The following is a 21991-nucleotide window of genomic DNA, read 5'->3' as shown; positions in this document are numbered from 1 at the left end:
GAGGCCCTGCCTGCCAAGTATCCCACAAGCACATTTTTATGGCATGACGCCAATGGGGCCTCTGCTAAAAAAAATAATTCATGGGGGCAGGGGGACGAGAGTAAGATACAAGGTCTGAACAGGGCTTTAAACTGCAGGCAAGCTCGGGAGCTGCTGATCTGTAAGCCTCGGCCAGAGCGGTCTGCCTCTGCGCTCCCTAGGGCATGGCTGATTTCCTCTCTCTGCCTGCAAAGTGCTGGCCAAATATTACAAAACATCCTTTTCCTTTTAGCTCGTAGCCTTCGGAAAGATCCCCCCCCCCCCCCCCCCGTCTGTCCCGCTCTGCTGCTGGCCATCCCCTTCCTTCCCCACAGTCCCTTCCCGGTGCAGGGCTTGCTCGCTGCTTTCCAAGAAGCAAGAGGCAGGTAGTGCAGTGAGAGTCGAAGCACCAAAGAAACCCGGGAGAAGCCAGCAGCTGGAAAGGTAGGGAAGGAAAGGGAGCTCTTGGAGCTTTCTCATCAGACTGTGGGGAAAAGGGGCTGGCAGCAATTCAGGCTTCAGCTGGGGTTACTTTCCCTGCACCTTTGCCTACTCCTAGGAGAAGAGTTGGGGCATAGTCCTGCTCCTGGGGAAACCAGTGGCACGGATCCTATTGACTCTGGCATGAGCAGGATGGGGCCTGGCCTGACTGGGAGGGGAGGTGGTTGTGGCCCCATCACAGGGCTGAGAGGTAGCTGCTGTGATGGAGAATTGCTTTATTTATTCATGAGGTCATGTTGCTCACAGCAGTGGGATTGTCCCCTTGCCCTTGGAAATGGGAATTTTCCTCCTCGGAATGGGGAACGGGCTCCTAGAACCGCCGGCTCCTGGTGGAAGAGAGTTGCTCAGACCCTCCTGCATCGCAGACTCCAATTGCCTGGGTGCTCCTTTGAAGTGCCTTGGGAACTTGGGTGCATGGATTGTGGGTGGGCTGATGCGGGGGAGAGCCGCTGGAAGGGTGCTGTAGCAAGGCGCTGCGGGGAAGAGACGCTGCGCAGGGCTGTCATGAGGCAGCTGCAGCCAGGGCTGTGAGTGAAGGCTGCTTTCAAGTGTTAGAGAACTAAAGTTTCCATTCTTAGCCAGGCAGAGATTGGGGCATCCAGTAACATCCCCACGAGCCAACGCCCCCTGATCCCAGACCCCTTCCCTTTCTCCCAGAAGGAGAGTAGAGCTGGTTGGGTTTTCTCCAGCACCTATCATGTTCCTGACCCCCAGGGAGCCCTGTGCAGGGGTGAGCTGGTGCTGGCAGTGCAGGGGCCATGCTGTTATACCAATAAATTAAAAACCAGCAGGATCTTATTGAAGGGAAAAAGGCAAAATACCACTTTTATTGTAAATACAGAAAGAATCTTGTAAGCAGTTAATTAGAGCTATAACATTCCATTCTATCTCATATTTATTCACACATTCATTCATACACACACACACACACACACACACACAGGTTCTGCAAGGTTATCATAGTTACCAGCCTTAGAGTTGCTCATGCCAAGCCACTGGCCAGGTGGCCTGGACATGAGGAGGGAGCAGGGCCTCGTCAGATGCTCATCTGATGCTCCTGGAAGTTGGTTTGTAGAATCAGACCCCAAAGTTCTCACTTTCTAGAGTCCATTTTTATAGGAATTTCTTCCTATGCCAGTCTGTGGGAATTGCTTCATCATGCTGTTGCCGAATCAGTCGGCAGATGGCACATTCCTGACGGCTCTGTGCTACCAGATGTTATCTTGTTCTTTGGTTCTCCCATTCTTGAGGCTGTTGGGTGGATTCCAGTCTGCCCCCGGAGGTCCTCTGGTTATTTCCATTTGACACCTTCAGCCGATGGACACTGGATTCTTAGGCTGGCACCTCCCTGATCATTCAGTTGTTATCCACACCAAGCATCCATCCACATACATCCTCTATCTCTATTTTAATCACAATTGTTAATACAACAAAAGGGCGGGGAGTCTCTGGGTGCTGTTTCTGTTGTTACAGAGTATTGCTTTGAGTCTCTCTCTGTGTGAATTGCTTTGAGAACAGACTCTGTCTTAGAATGTACTAACACAATTAGCAGCTTGCAAGTTTCACACATAGAGGGAGAGAAACAGTACCAAAAACCAAGAGACCTCTTAATTAGTAATACCCTGGAATTTAAACTATGGGGAATCAAACTCATTTGTGATTTTAATACAGACCTTCTTTAATATGATCCAACAATGCAAGCCAATGTAGCAGACATCCTGCGCTCACCCCCAGCCCTGCGCATAGATCCTGAGGAAGGGCGGGAATGGGGTAGGACACTGGAGCTATCCCGCGCTCTTTTCCCAAAGTACCCTGAGAATTTTAACATCTGCCCGGCCCTGCCAGCACTGGGGATGAACAGGAAGGACCTTCCGCCTCTGAAAGGCAACACCTGGAACAGTGCAGCCTTCTCCCCAGCCCATGGGGTCACCGTTGGGTACCCGTCAGAGATAGGCAGACGGGACATCTCTCCGAAAGGTCAGCGTCTCTGACAGAGCGCTTCGACGCTCTCCTCTTATAGCACTGGGCCCAACAGCCCTAAGACACCTGTGGCAACCAACAACCTCCCTGTGGCCTTCTGGTTCAACAGGAACCTAGCCATGAGATACAGCCACGGACTTTCAGCCACCCTCACTGCTTGGGGTCTGTGCAGTTACCTGGAGCCCCCCTCCAAGGTCTTCATCGTGACACTGTTGGCATTGCTAAGGGGGAGCAGCTGGTCCGTGCCAGGGAGACAACTCGTGTTCACACCACACAGATGCTTCCGATAATCAAGAAGCAGGGCAATGTGCAGGGGCCTCTCTGCCCATGGAAGTCAGGGGACAGTAACCTTTCTCCAGACACAAAGGTCTCCCTTAAAGTTAGTGATGTTTTTAGCTTCTGCCTAGTAACCCTCAGCACCTAACCCTCAGGGGTCCCGGCTCAGCATCCCTTCTCTCAGAGGCTGCTGCAGGTAGCCAAGAATGCTGCATGTTCCCATGTTGGCTTTATATAAATTCATGGTACGCCCACATCTTGAATATTGCGTGCAGATGTGGTTGCCCCATCTCAAAAAAGATATATTGGAAAATGTTCAGAACAGGGCAACAAAAATTATTAGGGGTATGGGAACTGCAGCCATATGAGGAGAGATTAATAAAACTGGGACTTTTCAGCTAGGAAAAGAGACGACTAAGGGGGGATATGATTGAGGTCTATAAAATCATGACTGGTGTGGAGAAAGTAAATAAAGAAGTGTTATTTAAACCTTCTCATAACACAAGAACTAGGGGTCACCAAATGAAATTAATAGGCAGCCCATTTAAAACAAACAAAAGGAAGTATTTCTTCACACAAAGCACAGTCAACCTGTGGAACTCCTTGCCGGAGGATGGCATGAAGGCCAAGACTATAACAGGGTTCAAAAAAGAACTAGATAAGTTCATGGAGGATAAGTCCACCAATGGCTATTAGCCAGGATGGGCAGGGATGGTGTCCCTAGCCTCTGTTTGCCAGAAGCTGGGAATGGGTGATGGGATGGATCACTTGGTGATTCCCTGTTCTGTTCATTCCCTCTGGGGCACCTGGCACTGGCCACTGTCAGCAGACAGGCTACTGGGCTAGATGGACCTTTGGCCTGACCCAGTCTGGCCGTTTGTATGTTCTCACGTAGGCAAGGTAGGGTGTGAGACAGCTGGGAGGCAGAGCCTCCTAACGGCAGTAAAGCCTCTGCAGCAGCACTGTCTGCTGTCCCCGTCAGCCCCCACAAGTGCTGTGCTTGGAGCAGGTTTGGAGCCTGTGTAGCATTCAACGAGGAATCCGGAGGCTCCAAGGAGGCATTTAAGCCAGACTCCCTGTGACAGCCAGACACAGCCTTAGTCATGTTCCCCAGAAACAAAACATAAAACCTGAGCCCCAGGGCAGCAGGCAAGGGCTTGGTGCGCTCTTTTTCCAGGCACATAGAACTTTTCATGGAATTAGATTCTGACTAATAATTACCAGCTGTTTCTTTGCTGGCAGCAGCCGCTACACAGGCCGGCTCACGCACGTCGGTCCTGAGGGTGCCCGAGGGCTGTGGGGCTGCGGCCGACGGCAGGAAGCTGTTCTGAACTTCACGGGAAGGAGCAGGGACTCCGCGGTGGATTTCTCTGCAGCCTTTTGAGTAAGTAGATTCCCAGTGCTCTCTGTGCTCAGGCACCGCGTCTGGCTCCTGCGTAAGCAAGGTCGGCGGTTGTCTAAGTTTCTCTGCAGGACAGGCCTGCTGTGTTTCTGCCTCTGGATGATCCCGAGGACAGCCAGTCGCTTCCCTCTGGGAAACTGGTTTACTGGCATGCAATACACAGCATCGGGAGCCAGTCTTCAATGCTTTCAGCTGGGCCTGAATAGCCAAGGGTTTGTTTGCTGTGCATGGCCATTACAGGTCCTGTGATACCTTCCACAGCTTGGAAATGAAGCCAGGTGTCCTGACTCTCAGACCTGTGCTCATTTCCAGACTCTGGGAGGAGTGTTATCGAGTGGACAAGTCATCTCACCTCACTGCGTCTGCACCTTCCCCATCTGAAAAACGGGACAATAATCCTGGCCCACTTCACTGGGGGCTGGGAGGCTTAATTAACGTTTGTCAAGTGCTTTGAGAGCTAGCGACGGGTGAGGGGATATGAGAGAGCGCAGTGTTTAGATTCTTGGGGTCGAGAGCCCTCTTTTCTCTCACGAACGGCTCAATAATTGTCAGCCAAGCAAGCGTGTGAGTGTGTGAATGCACGTGAGTGTGTGAATGCACGTGTGTGTGTGTGTGACGATATCTGACAGGTTTCAGAGTAACGGCCGTGTTAGTCTGTATTCGCAAAAAGAAAAGGAGTACTTGTGGCACCTTAGAGACTAACCAATTTATTTGAGCATGAGCTTTCGTGAGCTACAGCTCACTTCAATATCTGACAGTAGCACAGTGACGGGGGAACTTGTTTATCAGTAGCATGGAGAGGCCCCTTTGCCAGCGGCGCACTGTGTCTGCAGATGTGACTGAAATAGCCCTGAGCCCCGTAATTAGACCCCCGGAAGAGCTCTGCCCACATGCAGGCTGACACAGCATGCATGTCCCCTTCGCTCGTTCAGCGTCTGGTACAGAACAGCCTGGCCCCTTCCCACACCACCGAGGTTCATTTGCCAATGCACACATGCTGCATGAGTGTTGGCTCCATTTGACAGTGGCTGCATGGCAGCCCATCTAGCAAAGGAGTGAGCCACTGATGGCCCCTATGTGTTATGGGAGGATTCACCCTTTAAGGTCAGGTGGCTGTTTTGACAGGACCGACTTCTTAGGAAATATTGAATTTTTGCAGCTTGGCAGCACTCCCTGTCTCATGATGCCTGGTGAAGGCACATCTGTGAGATAAATCACTGAAGCCTGGAGAGAACACCACAGTGAGGTCAGGAGCCAAAAAGCCATCTTCAGTTTGCTTGGGGAGGCAAGGTGGCAGGGTTGAGTTGAAATGCAGCCAGTTATGGTAGTGTTTTGCATCTGCAGGCATGTTGGGCTTTACAGAGGCAGAAAACAGCAGCATTTTAAAAGCTATTTTAAACAAAAATAGCTGCTGGGAGTTATTTTAAAATCAGAGGCAGCAAAATTAAAGAGCTCTGTTGGCCCACAGGAGTCCTGCCGGTCTCAGGGCACTGCCCTTGTAACTTTCCTTCCCACCACGTCAGTGCAAGGATCTGTTATGACTATGAGCAAAGACCAGCTCCTTGTGAATGTCAAACTGTTTCCAGCTGTTTCCGTATTAGTCAGACCCGTGGGTGAGGCAGAGACAATACTTACCCCATAACTGCAAAGTGAAAGAGACAGAAATAATGCAGGGAGCAGTGAATGCCCATCCTGGTGTTCATGATTCCCGAGCCCAGCAACGCTACCCTCTGGCAAAGCCTGGCTTCGGGGTCACTGTGTTCTATGGAGTCTATCCAAAATCTCAGGGCTTAAAAACATGTTACTACTTATTTGATTAGTGTGATGCTCCCAGAAATGTGGCATCTGGGCACATGACATTGGAAGGCTGGACTTTTCAGTAAGGTTCAGCATCAACATCGGGGCCAGACTTTCAGTGGAGCTCAGCACATTGGCTGCACGTTGGCTGCTGAGCCCTTTGGAAAATCTGGCTCCGGTAGTGGGTGAGGAGCACTTGGAAATCTGGCCCTGAAGGTGCTGGATTAAGGTGCCCACAATGAGCAGCACAGACCTCCTGGGCTAAAGACCCACTGGAAAACACTCTGCTTGCATTCCCCCCCCCCCTCCCCAGCTCATATCTAGGGAGGGTCAGTGTCAGGGGGAGCATCTTTTCTGATCTCAGCCCAGGGGAGTTGTTGTTTCTTTTACTGTTTGCACAACCAAATATATATGCAGTAACTGTGTTTACTAAGTAAATACAAACATGCAGTTTAGCTACATCGAGACTGCCTCTAACACAAAGAATACAGGTACCACCACCAGAGGGCTTACAAGCTATTAAAGTGCCTATCCTACACACTACAAAAAGAAAAGGAGGACTTGTGGCACCTTAGAGACTAACCAATTTATTTGAGCATAAGCTTTCGTGAGCTACAGCTCACTTCATCGGATGCAAAGTTTAGTTAGTTGGGGGATTGAACTGTCGCTCACGAAAGCTTATGCTCAAATAAATTGGTTAGTCTCTAAGGTGCCACAAGTCCTCCTTTTCTTTTTGCGAATACAGACTAACATGGCTGCTACTCTGAAACCTACACACTACAGGAACTGACAAGACAAAACAGTTCTTTAAGATCCCAGCTGAGAAGCATAATGTACAATAAGTGTAGGCTTAAAAGTGGCAGGTAAAAACAACGGCATCAAAAATCATTGCCTCTTCACTTGCCTGCCGAGACCTGAGATCAGGGCTCTGCGCTTCCCCTGATGCAGCTGGGCACACCCAGACCTCTGGCACACTTGAAGGAAGGCTGCTCTCAGCTCTGTTTTACTGCGAGGGTTTCCCTCCTGCAGGGTAACCGGAAGGCAGGTGTTCGCCCGTAAAGAGCCTGTCAGGTCCTCTCTTCAACCTTGCCTACATTAGAACATTCCACGGGCTACCATCTAGCCAGTCTACAAAGCACCCCGTGTCCCCAGGGACAGCTTCGTCCAGCAGCACCTTGGCTTTCACTCCACCAAAATGTCTGCACTTGCTCTGAGCTTGGCTAAGAGCCACGCTATTCAGCATCATCTCACTGCCAGTGCAGACAGCAAGGGGTGGCCTAACAGCTGCACCAGTGCGATCAGTCCTTCACACACTATCCTGCCATGTCCCTTTAGCAGTCGCTGTGCTGTCCACTAGGCTCTTAAGGGAGCTTTTTCCAGGCTATTCTTTGAGCCCTGCTCTTGATTGTTCAGGGACAAATGGCTGTTTGGGTTATTACCCCACCCCACCCATCAAATCCTTGAATGAGATGAACAATAAGTGCCTCGGATGGCTGGAGGCCACTCTTTGGGAGTTACCACTGATAAGTAACCCAGACAATGCCCCTGCATGTCAAGGAGGCCATGGGAACCGCTTGCACTGCTCAGCCATTGGCAGGGGACATTGCACACGTCAGCTGGCTTTAGCCACATCCTAAACGTGCACTCGGTGGGAGACCTACTGCAGTGACTTTCACCTGACTTGGCTTTCTTCTGGGTGATACTCAGGGCAGCAGGAGCCTCCAGACCATTAGACAGGTTTCAGAGGAACAGCCGTGTTAGTCTCTATTCGCAAAAAGAAAAGGAGTACTTGTGGCACCTTAGAGACTAACCAATTTATTTGAGCATGAGCTTTCGTGAGCTACAGCTCACTTCATCAGATGTATACCGTGGAAACTGTATAGACTTTTCCCTGAAAAGAGCTGAACCACAGAAGGTAATTTTCCCTTGTCTAAAATAATTTCTTTAGACTCTGGGGAATTTGGGATGGTTTTCGTGCTCCTGTGATTAGAACCATCCTAAATGCTGTAGTCTGTGATCCCTTTGCATGCAGAGGGGAGAAATTCTGGGTCTTTATTTATGTGGACAACATCTGGCATCTTTCAGTGTTGTGTGGATACGAGAGTACGTGCAGTGCAGGGCTCATCCAAATGAGTAAGGAGTATTTTACCGCATCAGACGAACCCCCAAGGAAACAACCCAGCAATAGAGCTGTGGTGAGATGATTTTTTGTTCTTGTGGGAAAAAATTTAAAAGAAAACAGAAAAGAGTTTTCCTTTGTGTTGACATTTTTCTTTGAAAATGTTTGGGTTTTTGTCAAACAAAAAAGTAAAATCCCCAAACTGAAAAGTTTTCAGTCTTTGAGTTTTCATTTTTTTTATAAAAATGCCCAGAATTGGCCACAGACGTTTTCTTGTTGTCAAAAAGGCCACTTTTTGTCACCCAAAAAAAAAAGGAATGTTCAAATGAAAAACTTCAAGCCGCGATGTCGTCATCTATGTGTTTCAAATGCTGATCATCAAACCAGTCCAAGGGCCAAGGCAGGACCAAGTAACCCTAGACCACCCCTGACAGGTGTTTGTCCAACCTGTTCTTAAAAACCCCCAATGGTAGGGATTCCACAACCTCCCTTGAAAGCCTGTTCCAGAGCTTAGCTACCCTTAGAGTTAGGCAGTTTTTCCTAAAATCTAACCTCAATCTTCCTTGCTGCAGGTTAAGCCCATTACTTCCTGTATGACCTTCAGCGGACATGGAGAACAATCGATCTCCATCCTCTGTATACCAGCCCTCTGGTTCCCCACCCCCACTCGTCGTCTTTTCTCAAGACTAAACATGGCCGGTTTTTTAACCTTTCCTCATAGGCCAGGTTTTCTAAACCTTTCATCATTTTTGTTGCTCTCCTCTGAACTCCCTCCAGTTTATCCACATCTTTCCTAAAGTGGGGCACCCAGACTTGGACAGAGTCCTCCAGCTGAGGCCTCACCAGTACTGAATAGAGCAGGACAGTTACCTCCCGTGTCTTACATAAAACACTCCTGCTAAATGCAGCCCAGAATTATATTCGTCTTTTTCACAAATGCGTCACATTATTGGCTCATATTCAATTTGTTATCTACAGTAACCCCCAGATCCTTTGCAGCATTCCTGTGGAATGGTTTTCTCCAGGAGTAGAGGCTATTTTCAGGGAAACACAGCGCTGATGGAAATATCTGCCTCATCAGGGATTCCTTGATTGGGTTCCTGATTGCCCCAGATAAGAGCCACTGAGCCTGTGATTGCTCTTGACACAAACTCAAGAGGAGATTATTTTTCAGCAGCTGTGAATCAGATTTGGCAATTGTTACATACAAAAATGTTTGTCTGTTCCTAAAATGCAACATTAAGAACCCTGGTCTTGGGACATGTCCTGCTGCGTAGATGGGATTTCGATGGCCTTTGCCATTTTGCCAGTGAACACTTTAGCATATTACATATAAGAAGGGTACAGCCCTCAAATTCACAAAAAAAACCAACAACCCTGGAAAATAGCCAATTCCAACATAAACATGATGGGACTTGATTCATGTCTCTGGATACTGGTACTTTGATATCAGACTATCGCTGCGGTATCATTAATGTTATGGACGAGAGTAATATAGTTAAATGCAGACAGTGTTGGATCTTCTGCACCACTACAATACAATGGCAGCACATGGATTTAGTGGTGAGAGCAGGGAAGTGTGTCTAGTTCGGAGCTTGGAGTCCGAACCTCTGGGAATCGTGACTCCTGGATATTGTCTGTGGGTCTGCTACTGTCTTGCAGCATGATCTTGGGCAAGTCTTTGCCTCAGCTTCTTACTGTGGAATGGGGCTAACAGCTGCTTACAGAGGATCTGAGAGGGTTGATTAATTAATGTGACCAGATAACACAGTGATGGGCACCTGACAGATAGATGGACTAGACACGATGGGCTAGATCCTCCACTTGGGTGAATCTGTAGCTCCATTGAGTTCGGTGGAGCTATGGTGATTTATACCAGCAGAAGATCTGGCTTAATGACTGTGAAGGTCAATGATATCCTCAGATAAAAGGCTCTAGAAAAGTGCAAATGATTGTGATTTCTATGCAAAAGGTAAAATACTCCATCTCCAATTACAGCTTTGCATGGTAATGTTTAGTTCAATAAAATAGGATATAACTCCATATTATTACACCGATACGTGGCTGTTATTTTAACCACAGAGGCACATCCAGATTACAGCTTGTCATCGTTAATAAAAATGAAAATCACTAGTGCTGAAGAATGGTTGACGATTGCCCAGTAACCACTACATACCAACTGCAACAAGTCATGCACTCTGTACACAAACAGGGAGAGCTGAAGGCTCATTCGCAAATCCGCCAGAAAACGGGATCTTGTCAGCATCCCCTTCCCGTACCATGTTCGTTTCTTATAACGATGCATTTACCAACATAATTTTAAAATATATCTGTAGGTGTACGCCTCATATTACAATAGCTGCCATCTCTTCCTGTTGTAAGACCATCACCACGGGTCCCATGCCATGTCTTTTATGCATAAAAACAGCCACAGGCTTCTCTGGGAGAGTTTCTGGCATTGGAAGTACATAGTTGGGTCCCAAGCACTCACTACAATTTGTTTCAGTAGTTTGTTAGTACAAGAATTCGTTATAGGCCAGGTTTATATGGATGAAAGTCTCCCATGCCTGTGTGTGAGAGATGCTGTCCAGATTGTAGGAAGGTTTTTTGAAAACTAAGCTGGTTTTGTTACAATTGGAGCACTTTAAACCATGTGCTGGTATTTTCTGTTGGGCTGTTTGCTGTTCTGAGGGTGCAATTGGCATCTTTATAAAATGTTTGTTTCTCTCCACCTTGGACAAAAGTATTGTGCACCCCGTGGAGCCAGGGTTTTGTTACAGGACTGTTGTGATGGTGCAGGTGGTACTGATTCTATCCCCCCACCGCTAGACGGGTGCGAGTAAATAGCCAACAGGGCTAAGGCCTGCTCTTCCTTCGCAGTTTGTACCTGCAGAATGAATTGAAATCAGAGCACCTGCAGCTCCAACTGCTTGAGTTGCACCCACAGTCAGGGAGCGAGAGCTGCAAGCACCCAGCTTTGCACCCACCCTTCAACTGTAGGTGCAGCTGCACCTCGGAAAGGAAGAACGGACCTCAGCACTTTTGAAAATCTGCCCCTCAGAGCTGACTGAAAATGACAACCCCCCATCCCGGCCACCGGCTAGTTGAGTTTGTTTGGGATGTTTGACATTGTGATAATTCAGGGATAGTGAGCAAGGAAAAATGGTATGTCACCAGCTTGCTGGGGTTTAGTTCTCATTCTTTTTTTACTGGGGCAAGGAATGTGAATGTAAAACATCAGCTTCGGCCCGGACTTAACACCCAGGGAGCTTGGGACCTGGCTGGAGGAATTCTGTGTGTCAGTAACAGGGGCAGGTGTCTGTGCATGGGCAGATTACTGCATCCTGCTCCTTTAAACAATGCAGAAGGGGCACACCCACAAAATGCTGTAAGCCCTCGGGCCTGCAGGCTTTCCCCTCCTGGCTGAGCGAGGTCTCTTTTGCTGAGCCCCCAAGATGTCCGACTCCCATTCTGCGCAGTGTCAGACACACAATTCTCCGCAGTGAAATCTGAACGGAGGGTGAAATGTCCTGATCTCACACTGAAATAGAAGATTCAGGGATTGCAGGGAGGGCACCCGTCCCCCCAGCTCCCTGCTGCAGGCACTCCTCTCCACCCATGCAAATTCACTGCCCTCTGCTGCAGAGCATCCTCTCCCTGCCCTTCATCCACCCTTCCACATACTGCCCCCTCTGCAGGGCATCCTCACCCCCCTCCATGCCCCCCCACACGCACTGCCCCCTCTGCAAGGCACCCCCTCCATGCAACCCCCCCACACTCACATCCTCACCCCTCCCCGGCTGCCCCCTCTGCAGGGCACCCCCTCCATGCAACCCCCCACACTCACATCCTCACCCCTCCCCGGCTGCCCCCTCTGCAGGGCACCCCCTCCATGCAACCCCCCCACACTCACATCCTCACCCCCCCCGGCTGCCCCCTCTGCAGGGCACCCCCTCCATGCAACCCCCCCACACTCACATCCTCACCCCTCCCCGGCTGCCCCCTCTGCAGGGCACCCCCTCCATGCAACCCCCCCACACTCACATCCTCACCCCTCCCCGGCTGCCCCCTCTGCAGGGCACCCCCTCCATGCAACTCCCCCCCACACTCACATCCTCACGCCCCCCGGCTGCCCCCTCTGCAGGGCACCCCCTCCATGCAACCCCCCCAAACTCACATCCTCACCCCCCCCCGGCTGCCCCCTCTGCAGGGCACCCCCTCCATGCAACCCCCCCACACTCACATCCTCCCCCCCCAGCTGCCCCCTCTGCAGGGCACCCCCTCCATGCAACCCCCCCACACTCACATCCTCACCCCCCCGGCTGCCCCCTCTGCAGGGCACCCCCTCCATGCAACCCCCCCACACTCACATCATCCCCCCCCGGCTGCCCCCTCTGCAGGGCACCCCCTCCATGCACCCCCCCACACACTCACATCCTCCCCCCCCCGGCTGCCCCCTCTGCAGGGCACCCCCTCCATGCACCCCCCCCTCACATCCTCACCCCCCCGCCCCTCCCCGCGGCAGCAGCTGCTCTCTCCCGGGCGGGCTGGAGAGTCCGAGCGCTGCCGGAGGAGCCGCGCCCTGCACGGGGAGCAGGGGGGACCGGGCACCGCGCTCCCGGGGCGCCCCCAGCCGAGCTCGGGCCGGGTCTCTGCCCCCGCGCCGCGCCGCTCGGGCGCTTCCCGGCAGCCCCGGGGCTGGGGACTGCAGCCGCCAGCCCGGCGGGGAGCAGCACCATGGGAGGGGCGCAGAGCCACAAGCAGAAGGAGCCGGCGGCTGGGCAGAGACCCCCGGGGCGCGAGGAGACCAGGCAAGTCCCGGGGGGGGGCGAAGGCGCAACACTCGGGGTTACACTCGCAGGGGCGCGGGACCCCAATAACCCCAACTCTCAGCACCTGCCCTGCGTGACTTTTCCTGTTCCCTGCCCTCTCTGGCTGAGGCTCGGGGCGCAGGACAGGGCGAGCTTGTGCCGCGTGGCTCTGGCTGGGCATAGGGGGGTTGTGACTCGCCCCCTGTCCATGTTCCCCATGCCTGCCCTCGAACCACCCAGCTGCGGGTGAGCCGAAGGGGAGCGGGTCTGGGTTCCCCTGACCGAAGAAAGTGACTCAAAGTCCGAGAGGGGATAGCTCAGTGGTTTGAGCATTGGCCTGCTAAACCCACGCTTGTGAGTTCAATCCTTGAGGGGGCTGTTTAGGGATCTGGGGCAAAAAAAAAAATAAAAAAAATTGGGGATTGGTCCTGCTTTGAGCAGGGGGTTGGACTAGATGATCTCCTGAGGTCCCTTCCAACTCTGATATTCTATGATTCTATGTTGGGGCTTCTTGGAACTAGAGAGTTTTCTAGTGGGTTGTTTAAAAAAAAGAAGTTATTTAGTATGACACAGTCACATCAATAAGATGCTTCTGGTGTCTGCTCATTCTTTTCATGTGGGAAAGAACTCACACGCTGACATTCAAAGCTCCGAAACCTGTTTTGTGCAGGAAAAAAATGGTTTGCAAGTGTGTGTATAAGCTAGAAAGAAGTTATTAGAGTGGTTATTGGTGAGACACCTTCTCTTTCCTGATAGAGTGCTGTGTTTGTTTCATACTGCTACTAACCATGAAACTGCAGCTTCCAGATCCTTATGTTATGCTGTCCTGCTCCCATTTTATCTGAAGTTTAAAGTCAAAATCAACAGTTGCCATTTTGTTTATATTTCCCAGTCATAATGAAAACCACAAGGAGTGAACTTTATAATTAAAGTGAAATGGTATAAAGTGACCCCATGGGTATAAAGCAGGTTATAACAAGTGGAAATTGGTGTTACCAGAGCAGGCTAGACCAGTTAGGATAGAGAGGGAGAGGTTGATACATTTTTTTCTCAAAGTAGCTACGAAGTCTGGTCCATTTTTCAAACGTGTGACCTCAAAATGCCTTTGCCTTTAAGAAATAATCTGATTTGGCACAAGAAACAGCCCTGCCTTGCTGGGACTTTTTGTTTGTTTGTTTGTTTCACCAATGGGAACAGAACAGAAGCCTGTTCAACTCAGCACCTCTCAGTATAATCCAGAAACTTTTCAGCTAGATAAAATCACAGTCCCACAAAGAGATCCCAGGCTTTTATAGAATAAAACGTTATCTTTTAAGCCTAAGGATCCTGCCATATAGCACTGCTGTCCGTCAGTTGTGGCTAGAAAAGGTAGCACAGAAGTTTTACCAAGACTTGGTTTTGTACATTGTAAGACCAGAAAACGCTGTTCTCAGCCAGCAGAGTTTGAAATCTATAAACAGAGGCAAAACCACATTAGTAAATGATCTGCAAGAAAGAACAGATACTGCCAATCATAAAATCCAACTTTCAGAGAAACTTTAAAAAGAATAAGCCAGTTGTCTGCTACATTCCCCACCCCTGGAATATCTGCATGTTATAAAGTATGTTGTTGCTTTTATAAAAAGATTTAAAATGAGAATATACCCATGGGCTAAGTCATGAGGCATGTGGAATACACCAGGCATTAAGTCAAGGCTTTGGTTATGCATATGGCCCTACCAAATTCATGACCATGAAAAACCATCACGGACCATGAAATCTGGTCTCCTCCATGAAAACTGATCTTTTGTGTGCTTTTACCAATGCTATACAGATTTCATGGGGAGACCAGCGTTTCTCAAGTTGTGGTCCTGACTCAAAAGGGAGTTGCAGGGGGGTCACAAGATTATTTTAGGGGGGTCGCGGTATTGCCACCCTTACTTCTGTGCTGCCTTCAGAGCCGGGCAGCTGGAGAGGGGCAGCTGTTAGCTGGGCACCCAGCTCTGAAGGCAGCACCCCGCCAGCAGCAGCACAGAAGTAAGGGTAGCAGTACCACAACCCCCTCTGCAATAAACTTTTGACACCCCCCCCACTTCTTTTTGGGTCAGGACCCCTACAATTACAGCACCCTGAAATTTCAGATTTAAATAGCTGAAATCATGAAATTAACGATCTTAAAAATCCTATGACCATGAAATTGACCAAAATGGGCTGTGAATTTGGTAGGGCCCTACTTATGCAGTTAGATAACCAGTGCTCATTTTATGCAATATGTGTACTGTAGTGTGTTAATGTCTCTGCCAGGTTTTGGAGAGGGGGAGACACACCCGAAGCAGGTGTTCACCTGTAGTAAATATTTAACAAGTCAGTCCTTTTTTGCATAGCAAACACTGGATTCAGAGAGGGGGTTAGCAAAGTCCTAGCTTTTAAAGTCTTTGCTGTATCTCATAAACAATGCTTTCTCGGATGTGAATTGAGGGAGATCCCAAACAGAAGAACACACCATTGTTTGCTATAAATGCTAGAGACAGCGTTAGAAGACAAATTAGCGAGCACTGTGTGTGAGAAAATCCTGAGAGGAAAGCACATGCCACAGCAATGGAAAGGCAGCTGATCGCTTTGTAGCCCTTAGGAAGATGCAAAAGATGCTTAATAAACAGCCATGGGTGTGATAAAAGCCAGCCAAACTGAGTAAAGCCTGACACAACAGTTTATTATAAAAACAAATCCATTAGTACGACTGCTAGTATCCAAGACAGAATGTCTGGGGGGCTGAGAGCCAGAGGCTGGTAACCGGAAGAAAGAAATAACAGTGGCCTGGCATGAGATGAAATGCATGTGACTGTTACAGGAGGGAGAGGAGCTGGGTTGGCAAACTGATCTGGATGGAGCCGTGTATGAGGGAAGGTGCAGACATGATGGGAAGGTACATCGTACTGACCTAGGAAGAAAAGTTATTGGCTTATTTTACCTGATGTAGCCTGACTGTCTCTAGGTAGTCTGATGGTCTTCTCTGTGCTTTCTAAGGATTGTGTGCTGGGTCTTCACCATCTTGGCAAGATTGGCTTATTGATGATTATTCTGTATTAATAACAAAAATGTATGGATCGCCCAAACTCTGCATCTTGCTTGACAAAGGTACGTGCTCTGAGGAGTTCATCATCCTTGAAATGGAGTTCTCCTGATGCTGTAACTCAGACACCTGCCCTCTTATTCTAGTTCTGTGATGAGTCTGGAGCCAGCCAGCAAAACTAGTTTTAGAGCATTTACCCAGTTCCCAAACCATCCTCCAATGAGAGCAAACAAAAGACCAGGAGGGCCAGAGAGTAGTGACTGTATCATCACGACTTGTCATCACCTTCCTGCCTCTGGTGTCCATGGGAGAGACACTATTACCTTGGGCAAACTGCCCCCCCCCCGGCCCTCCCCCGGTCTGTAAAATTCCAAATGTAACCTAATTTTTGTAGCCATGTTCCCCGTCACTGCTGCTGTTGTCTTTTGTCCATTTGTGAACCAGTGATTCTAACTAAAATCCTTATATTAGCCTGACTTTGTTCCCCTCTGCTGTTAGGATGAGGTCAATGTACAGTTTGTGTTTCAGTAACTGCCTAGAGACCCTAAGTGGATCACGACCACATTGTGCTAGGGACTGTACAGATATAGAGGAAGATACAGTCCCTGCCACGAAAAGCTTAATTCTTAGCCGACAAAGCATGGGCGGAAAAACAGATATAGAGAGACAAAGAGAGTTGCCCAGGTTCATACAGCAGACCAGTGGTAAAACCAGGATTTGAACCCAGCTCTCCTGAATTCTAGTGCTGTAGCCTCACCATTGGACCACACTGCATCTTCTAATCCCTCCACTAGTAATGTCAGCACAGAATCCTAGAAGATCAGGGTTGGAAGGGACCTCAGGAGGTCATCTAGTCCAACCCCCTGCACAAAGCAGGACCAACCCCCAGCTAAATCACCCCAGCCAGGGCTTTGTCAAGCCTGACCTTAAAAACCTCTAAGGAAGGAGATTCCACCACCTCCCTAGGTAACCCATTCCAGTGCTTCACCACCCTCCTTGTGAAATAGTGTTTCCTTATATCCAACCTAGACCTCCCGCACTGCAACTTGAGACCATTACTCCTTGTTCTGTCATCTGGTACCACTGAGAACAGTCTAGATCCATCCTCTTTGGAACCCCCTTTCAGGTAGTTGAAAGCAGCTATCAAATCCCACCTCATTTTTCTCTTCTGCAGACTAAATAATCCCAGTTCCCTCAGCCTCTCTTCATAAATCATGCGCTCCAGCCCACTAAGTGTTGCCCTCCACTGGACTCTTTCCAATTTTTCCACATCCTTCTTATAGTGTGGGGCCCACAACTGGACACAGTACTCCAGATGAGGCCTCACCAACGTCGAATAGAGGAGAATGATCATGTCCCTTGACACAGCGTGAGTTGTGTGTGTTAACTTTATCAACAGAAGCAGCAGGCACGTTCATTTGTTGTGTAGATCCTACATAAACATTAGTGATTATTTTTTAAATGTCTTGGTAACAGAATGGTGGGAGAAGATATTTAGAATGTACCCTTGGTTTGTTTCTTGGTTGATGGCCTTTGGGGCTCACAAAACTTGGCAGTGACAACCTATTCATTTTGTTCAAAATGATCTCTCAATGGGACCTCAATAAATGGCAAATGTCACCTCTGGGAACAGTGAACAGTAACAATGGGCTGAAGCATTTAATTCGTACCTCCTTTCTGGGTTCTCCTGGGCATCATGTATGCCCCATTGAGTTAAGATTCCTGCTGTCTCCTGGCAACGAGGGGGTAGCAATAATGAGTTTAGAAGGGAGGAAATTGCATTCTGTCTGCCTCGAATTCCAGGGCAGTATTCATTAGATTTCTCAGAGTCAAATGCTCTATGTTTAGAATGCGTCTTTCATACGCATTGCGGAAACACACAAACTTTCCCATAGAAGAGCAGACCTGTCCTACAGGTTCTTCATCCTCCCTTGGCAATGACCTAACCCTGACAACTCAGAGGAAAGTGGCAAACTGCCATAATATACTAGAACAATTATGTAATGTTGTATATCAGTTGTAGGATTCCTTCCTGCTGTCTGGCGGCTTCTATCCTGGAGCATGTGATTTGATTACCCTTATCTTACCCATCCAAATGACACAGGTTGTTATTGGTCATAACATTATCCCGAGTCCCTTTTTAGCATTTCCACTGTAGTACAGTGCTTCACTCCTGTGGCAGGGAGCGCTACAGGATGGCTACATGCGGCATAAAAGAGTATTTCCTCGTGTCTGGTCTAAATTTACCTGCCATTAATTTAAGCCAGTGACCTTCTGTTATCATAATCTGTGGAGCAGCCAGAAAAGTTGACACACATCAGTTTTCACTGAACCTGAAGCCTCACTTGTGCCTCTTTAAACCTCCAGCCAAGATTTTGCTTCTTCTCCGAATCTCTCTCTGCTCTTGACATTTTCATTATCAACCAGCTGATTGCGAGAAGAAGGCAAATACTGAATTTGTTGTTCAGCACACGCCCAGCCCAGCGTAACTGTGATGTGACGAGCATGACTTGAGTCTCAGCAGAGTGACTACGTTTCAGAACCTCATGATTGGTAACTTCATCGTGCTGTGTGAGGCAGAATATGTGGAACTTCTCTAGAAGCGGAATGTGATGCCTGTAGCAGGTCCAGGTTTCACACCCTACAAGTTGGAAAGCACTTGGTTTGAAGCTTAATACTGCGTTGCTGCCAGACTCTGCCTGAGAGACTGCCAAACGATGAACTAGCCGTGTTGGTATGCCTTGTCAGGATTTAGCAATTACTGAACTCGTATGAAGCTAAGAGTAAGGGAAGCAGGTAGTCCAAGGGACTAAGGATGAGAGACGGAACCTTCTGCCTCCATTAATATGTCCAGATCAGTTGTGATAAAGAGTCCTCGTTACCTTCTGATGTCTCATGTTGGCAATCTCATGGGCTGCATGGCCCATGGAAAATAATCTCTGCCTCTCTTGGGCATTCCCTCCATGTGGAGGCAGGTGGTAGTGAGAGGGGAGCCGTGCATACCATGCTGCTGTTTGTGATCAGGGTTTCTCACTGGGTCCGCAAGTCATGTCCAGGGCCACCGGACTGGCTGATCAACTCCTCCCTCTCCCTCCCAGCACCTACTGCACGCTGTGGAACAGCTGGGAGGAAGAGGGAGGCGTGGGGATGGGGCACACTCGGGGGAGGGGAGGAAAGAGGTAGGGCAAGGTGGGGCAGAGGCGGGAAGAGGTGGGGGTGGGGTCTTGGGGGAAGGGGTGGAGTGAGGGCAGGGCCTGGGGCTGAGCGCGGGGCATGGGGGTCTGCAAAATTTTTTAAAATCAAAATGGGGGTCATCGGTTGCTAAAGTTTGAGAACTGCTGTGATAGCTGAAATGCACCACGGCGTTATACCTAGAAAACAGCTGTGGCTTCTATTTGCCATTTTCTCTGCAGCCAGAAATTCTCATCAAAGAAATAGACGCAGAGGTCGCCCGCAGAATATTCATTCCCTTTTCGAGATCTTGGCTGGCAAACGTTAAGTATCTGAGAAAGCAGTTTCCCAGCTGCGTGACCATCCTATTGGGACGGGGCGAGGGCTAGATAGGAATGCCCCTGAACACAGCTGTCCGCGCACTCCCATCCTGCACGCCTTTACAGAATTCCTCAGGGCTTCGTCAGGGCTTCTTGCCCCGGCACGTTTCCTAGCAACGGCAAAATGTTATGTAACTATGGTTACAACACAACTCCGCTCTTGAGGAGGTGCTTAGTAATAGGCCTAATTATAGGCTGAAAGGACCAGGGTAGAAAGTTTTGGGTAAGGAGCTAAAACGCAGGAATGGACAGTGCAGATGTTTAGACTCTTGTGCTTAGAACGTAGGCTGGCTGAGAGTTTCAGTGATGGGATTTGCGTGTAGTTCAGGGCGCCAGGCTGGCGCAGGGAGGAAATGAATGAAAGGCATTCCAGCCTGGAAGCGGCTGGGTGCCCTCGGTGTGGCGATTGGCTGCTCTTAGACATCTTAGGCAGGTGTCCACCCCCAAACGCCCCCAGCTGGCAGTCTTGGTGGAAAGGGCCTGCCCTGCAGCCTGAGCTTCCGTCTCACTCCCCAAGGTGGTCCCTCAAGGTCAGACACAGGCAGTGCAGTGGACAAGCTGGCACCGTTCTTGCCTGGATAAATGGAGGAATTCACTCTCCAGGATTGCCAAACCAGCGCTTTTCACTTTAAATTAAACTCACTCTGAGAAGGGAGTTCTGCGGTGATTGCAGTTGCTTTGAGCTTTCTGACGGGAGAAAGTTATCCAGTTAGATAAATGTGCTCAAAGCAGGAAATCATACCCGGGTGTTGAAGCCTTTTCCCTCACACCCATTGGCTAGTGCTGGCTATACCGTAAGAGGAATAACTTGTTTCTCTCGTGTACTCTGCATCCGAGACATGCCTGTAGTGATCGTTATAGTGGGTGGTGGAAAGAGAGGGCCGAAGTGTTACACTCAGTCATCTTCATTTGAAAAAGCCATCCTCGGGAGCCCTCTAGTGGTTATTGCTTCTGACATTCCCAATAGATACACTGAAAAGTAATTTAAGAGATTCTGTGTGGGGAACAAATAGGAAGAACTAGAAATACTAGTGAATAATAACAATTACAACATAATTGGCATTACAGAAACTTGGTGGGATAATTCATATGTCTGGTATATTGGTATAGAAGGGCACAGGCGCCGACTCCATGGGTGCTCCGGGGCTGGAGCGCCCATGGGGGAAAAATGTTGGGTGCTGAGCACCCACCGGCAACCCCCCATCAGCTCCCCACCCCCAGCACCTCCTGCCCGCTAGCAGGCCCTGCAGATCAGCACCTCCACCTCCCGCCCGCTGCGAGCAGTGAGGAGCAAGGGCGTGGCGCACTCGGAGGAGGGGGCAGAACTGGGCAGGAAGAGGTGGGGCAGGGGTGGGGCCTTGGGGGAACAGGTGGAGTGGGGGCGGAGCTGGGGGGGGTCATGAACTATGAACCGATGGCCATCTCTCCTTTCCTGACTTTTTAACCTTTCCCTCCCCTAAGTCATTTCTCTTTATTTCCCTGATTTTCTTTGTCTTATTCCTTCTCCCCTTCCTGCTTGCAGAATGTTTTTCATGAGATACATTTGGTCTTTTTTTCCATCTTTATTCTTGTTTCCTAGTAGCCTTCTGAATATTTCCATTACTCACTCTTTCTTAGGTCCGTGCTGCTTATCTAGACTAGGCAGATTGTCAGTAAAAGGACTATATTAAGCCTTTCCTTAAATTTTCTCTCTACTATCTGTAGGTGAGTGGCAGACAGGAGTTATCCAACATTCATCTCTTTGGTGTCGCAACAGAAGTCAGGAAATTTTGTTATAAAACCTTCTATGTATCTGTCTATCCAGTGCTTTCTATAGCACCTGTCACTGGAATAGCTTTTTCCTCCTGTGAATAATTCTCTTCTAAGACTATTCCCAAAGGTTTGCTTTTTTGCAATGGAGTGATAAAGACCATGTTTATTTACATGCTTTTAATAAATGATTCTACTATGATAAAGGTACCCATTTTAAAACAGAAAAAAACCCACCTGACGATAAATACAGCAACATGGCACAAAATCCAGCCTTTTCCTGTTTGTCCTGTGAAACCCCTCGCACACTGTAAAGTAAATATATCCTCACACAACTGTTTAAATGGAATGTTTGGAATGTATTGTGCACCTTGGGTGATTTATGTAAGAACCAGTTATGGACAAATCTTTGATCGAAAGTGTCTCCGATCCCCTCAGTGCTATAACTTGCTGTGTCCTGAATTTCACCTTTGGCCATATGTTGGTTCTCTGTTCTTTCAGTTCTCAGTCTGAAACTGGCAAGTCAGTACTAACAAAAGCCATTATCGGAGTCAAGCGCAGGCCAGGGAACAGAGTCCAGATCTGATCTGCAGCTGTCTGAGAACTGAGTTTAGGAGTCTCACCTGGTGTTCCCTCTAATTTTTCCCACCCATGTGCAGAATGAATTTTGTTACGTGCACCAATAGGGAAGTGATATATGACACATCATCTTCCTATTGGTGCACATAACAAAAT

The 21991-nt window shown here is 49.0% G+C and overlaps 1 protein-coding gene across 2 annotated transcripts in view; it reads left to right on the top strand.

Moving 5' to 3' along the window:
• Nucleotides 1–357: 357 nt before the first annotated feature.
• Nucleotides 358–21991, top strand: part of TACC1 (transforming acidic coiled-coil containing protein 1) — a 79320-nt gene continuing 57686 nt past the window's right edge. The window contains exon 1 of one of the 2 annotated variants that reach the window (XM_048829299.2): nt 358–462. Coding sequence is in view for 1 of the 2 variants with exons in the window: in XM_048829296.2 (XP_048685253.1) it covers nt 12831–12904 (74 nt within the window). In the remaining variant the exon portion in view is untranslated. Of the gene's footprint in view, nt 463–12737; nt 12905–21991 lie in introns of those variants that run through there. The other variant, XM_048829296.2, reaches the window with a different exon arrangement.

The sequence above is a fragment of the Caretta caretta genome, chromosome 26 (genome assembly GCF_965140235.1).
Source record: "Caretta caretta isolate rCarCar2 chromosome 26, rCarCar1.hap1, whole genome shotgun sequence".
In the NCBI taxonomy this organism is placed as follows: Eukaryota; Metazoa; Chordata; order Testudines; family Cheloniidae; genus Caretta; species Caretta caretta.
This window is presented reverse-complemented; position numbering and strand designations above follow the sequence as displayed.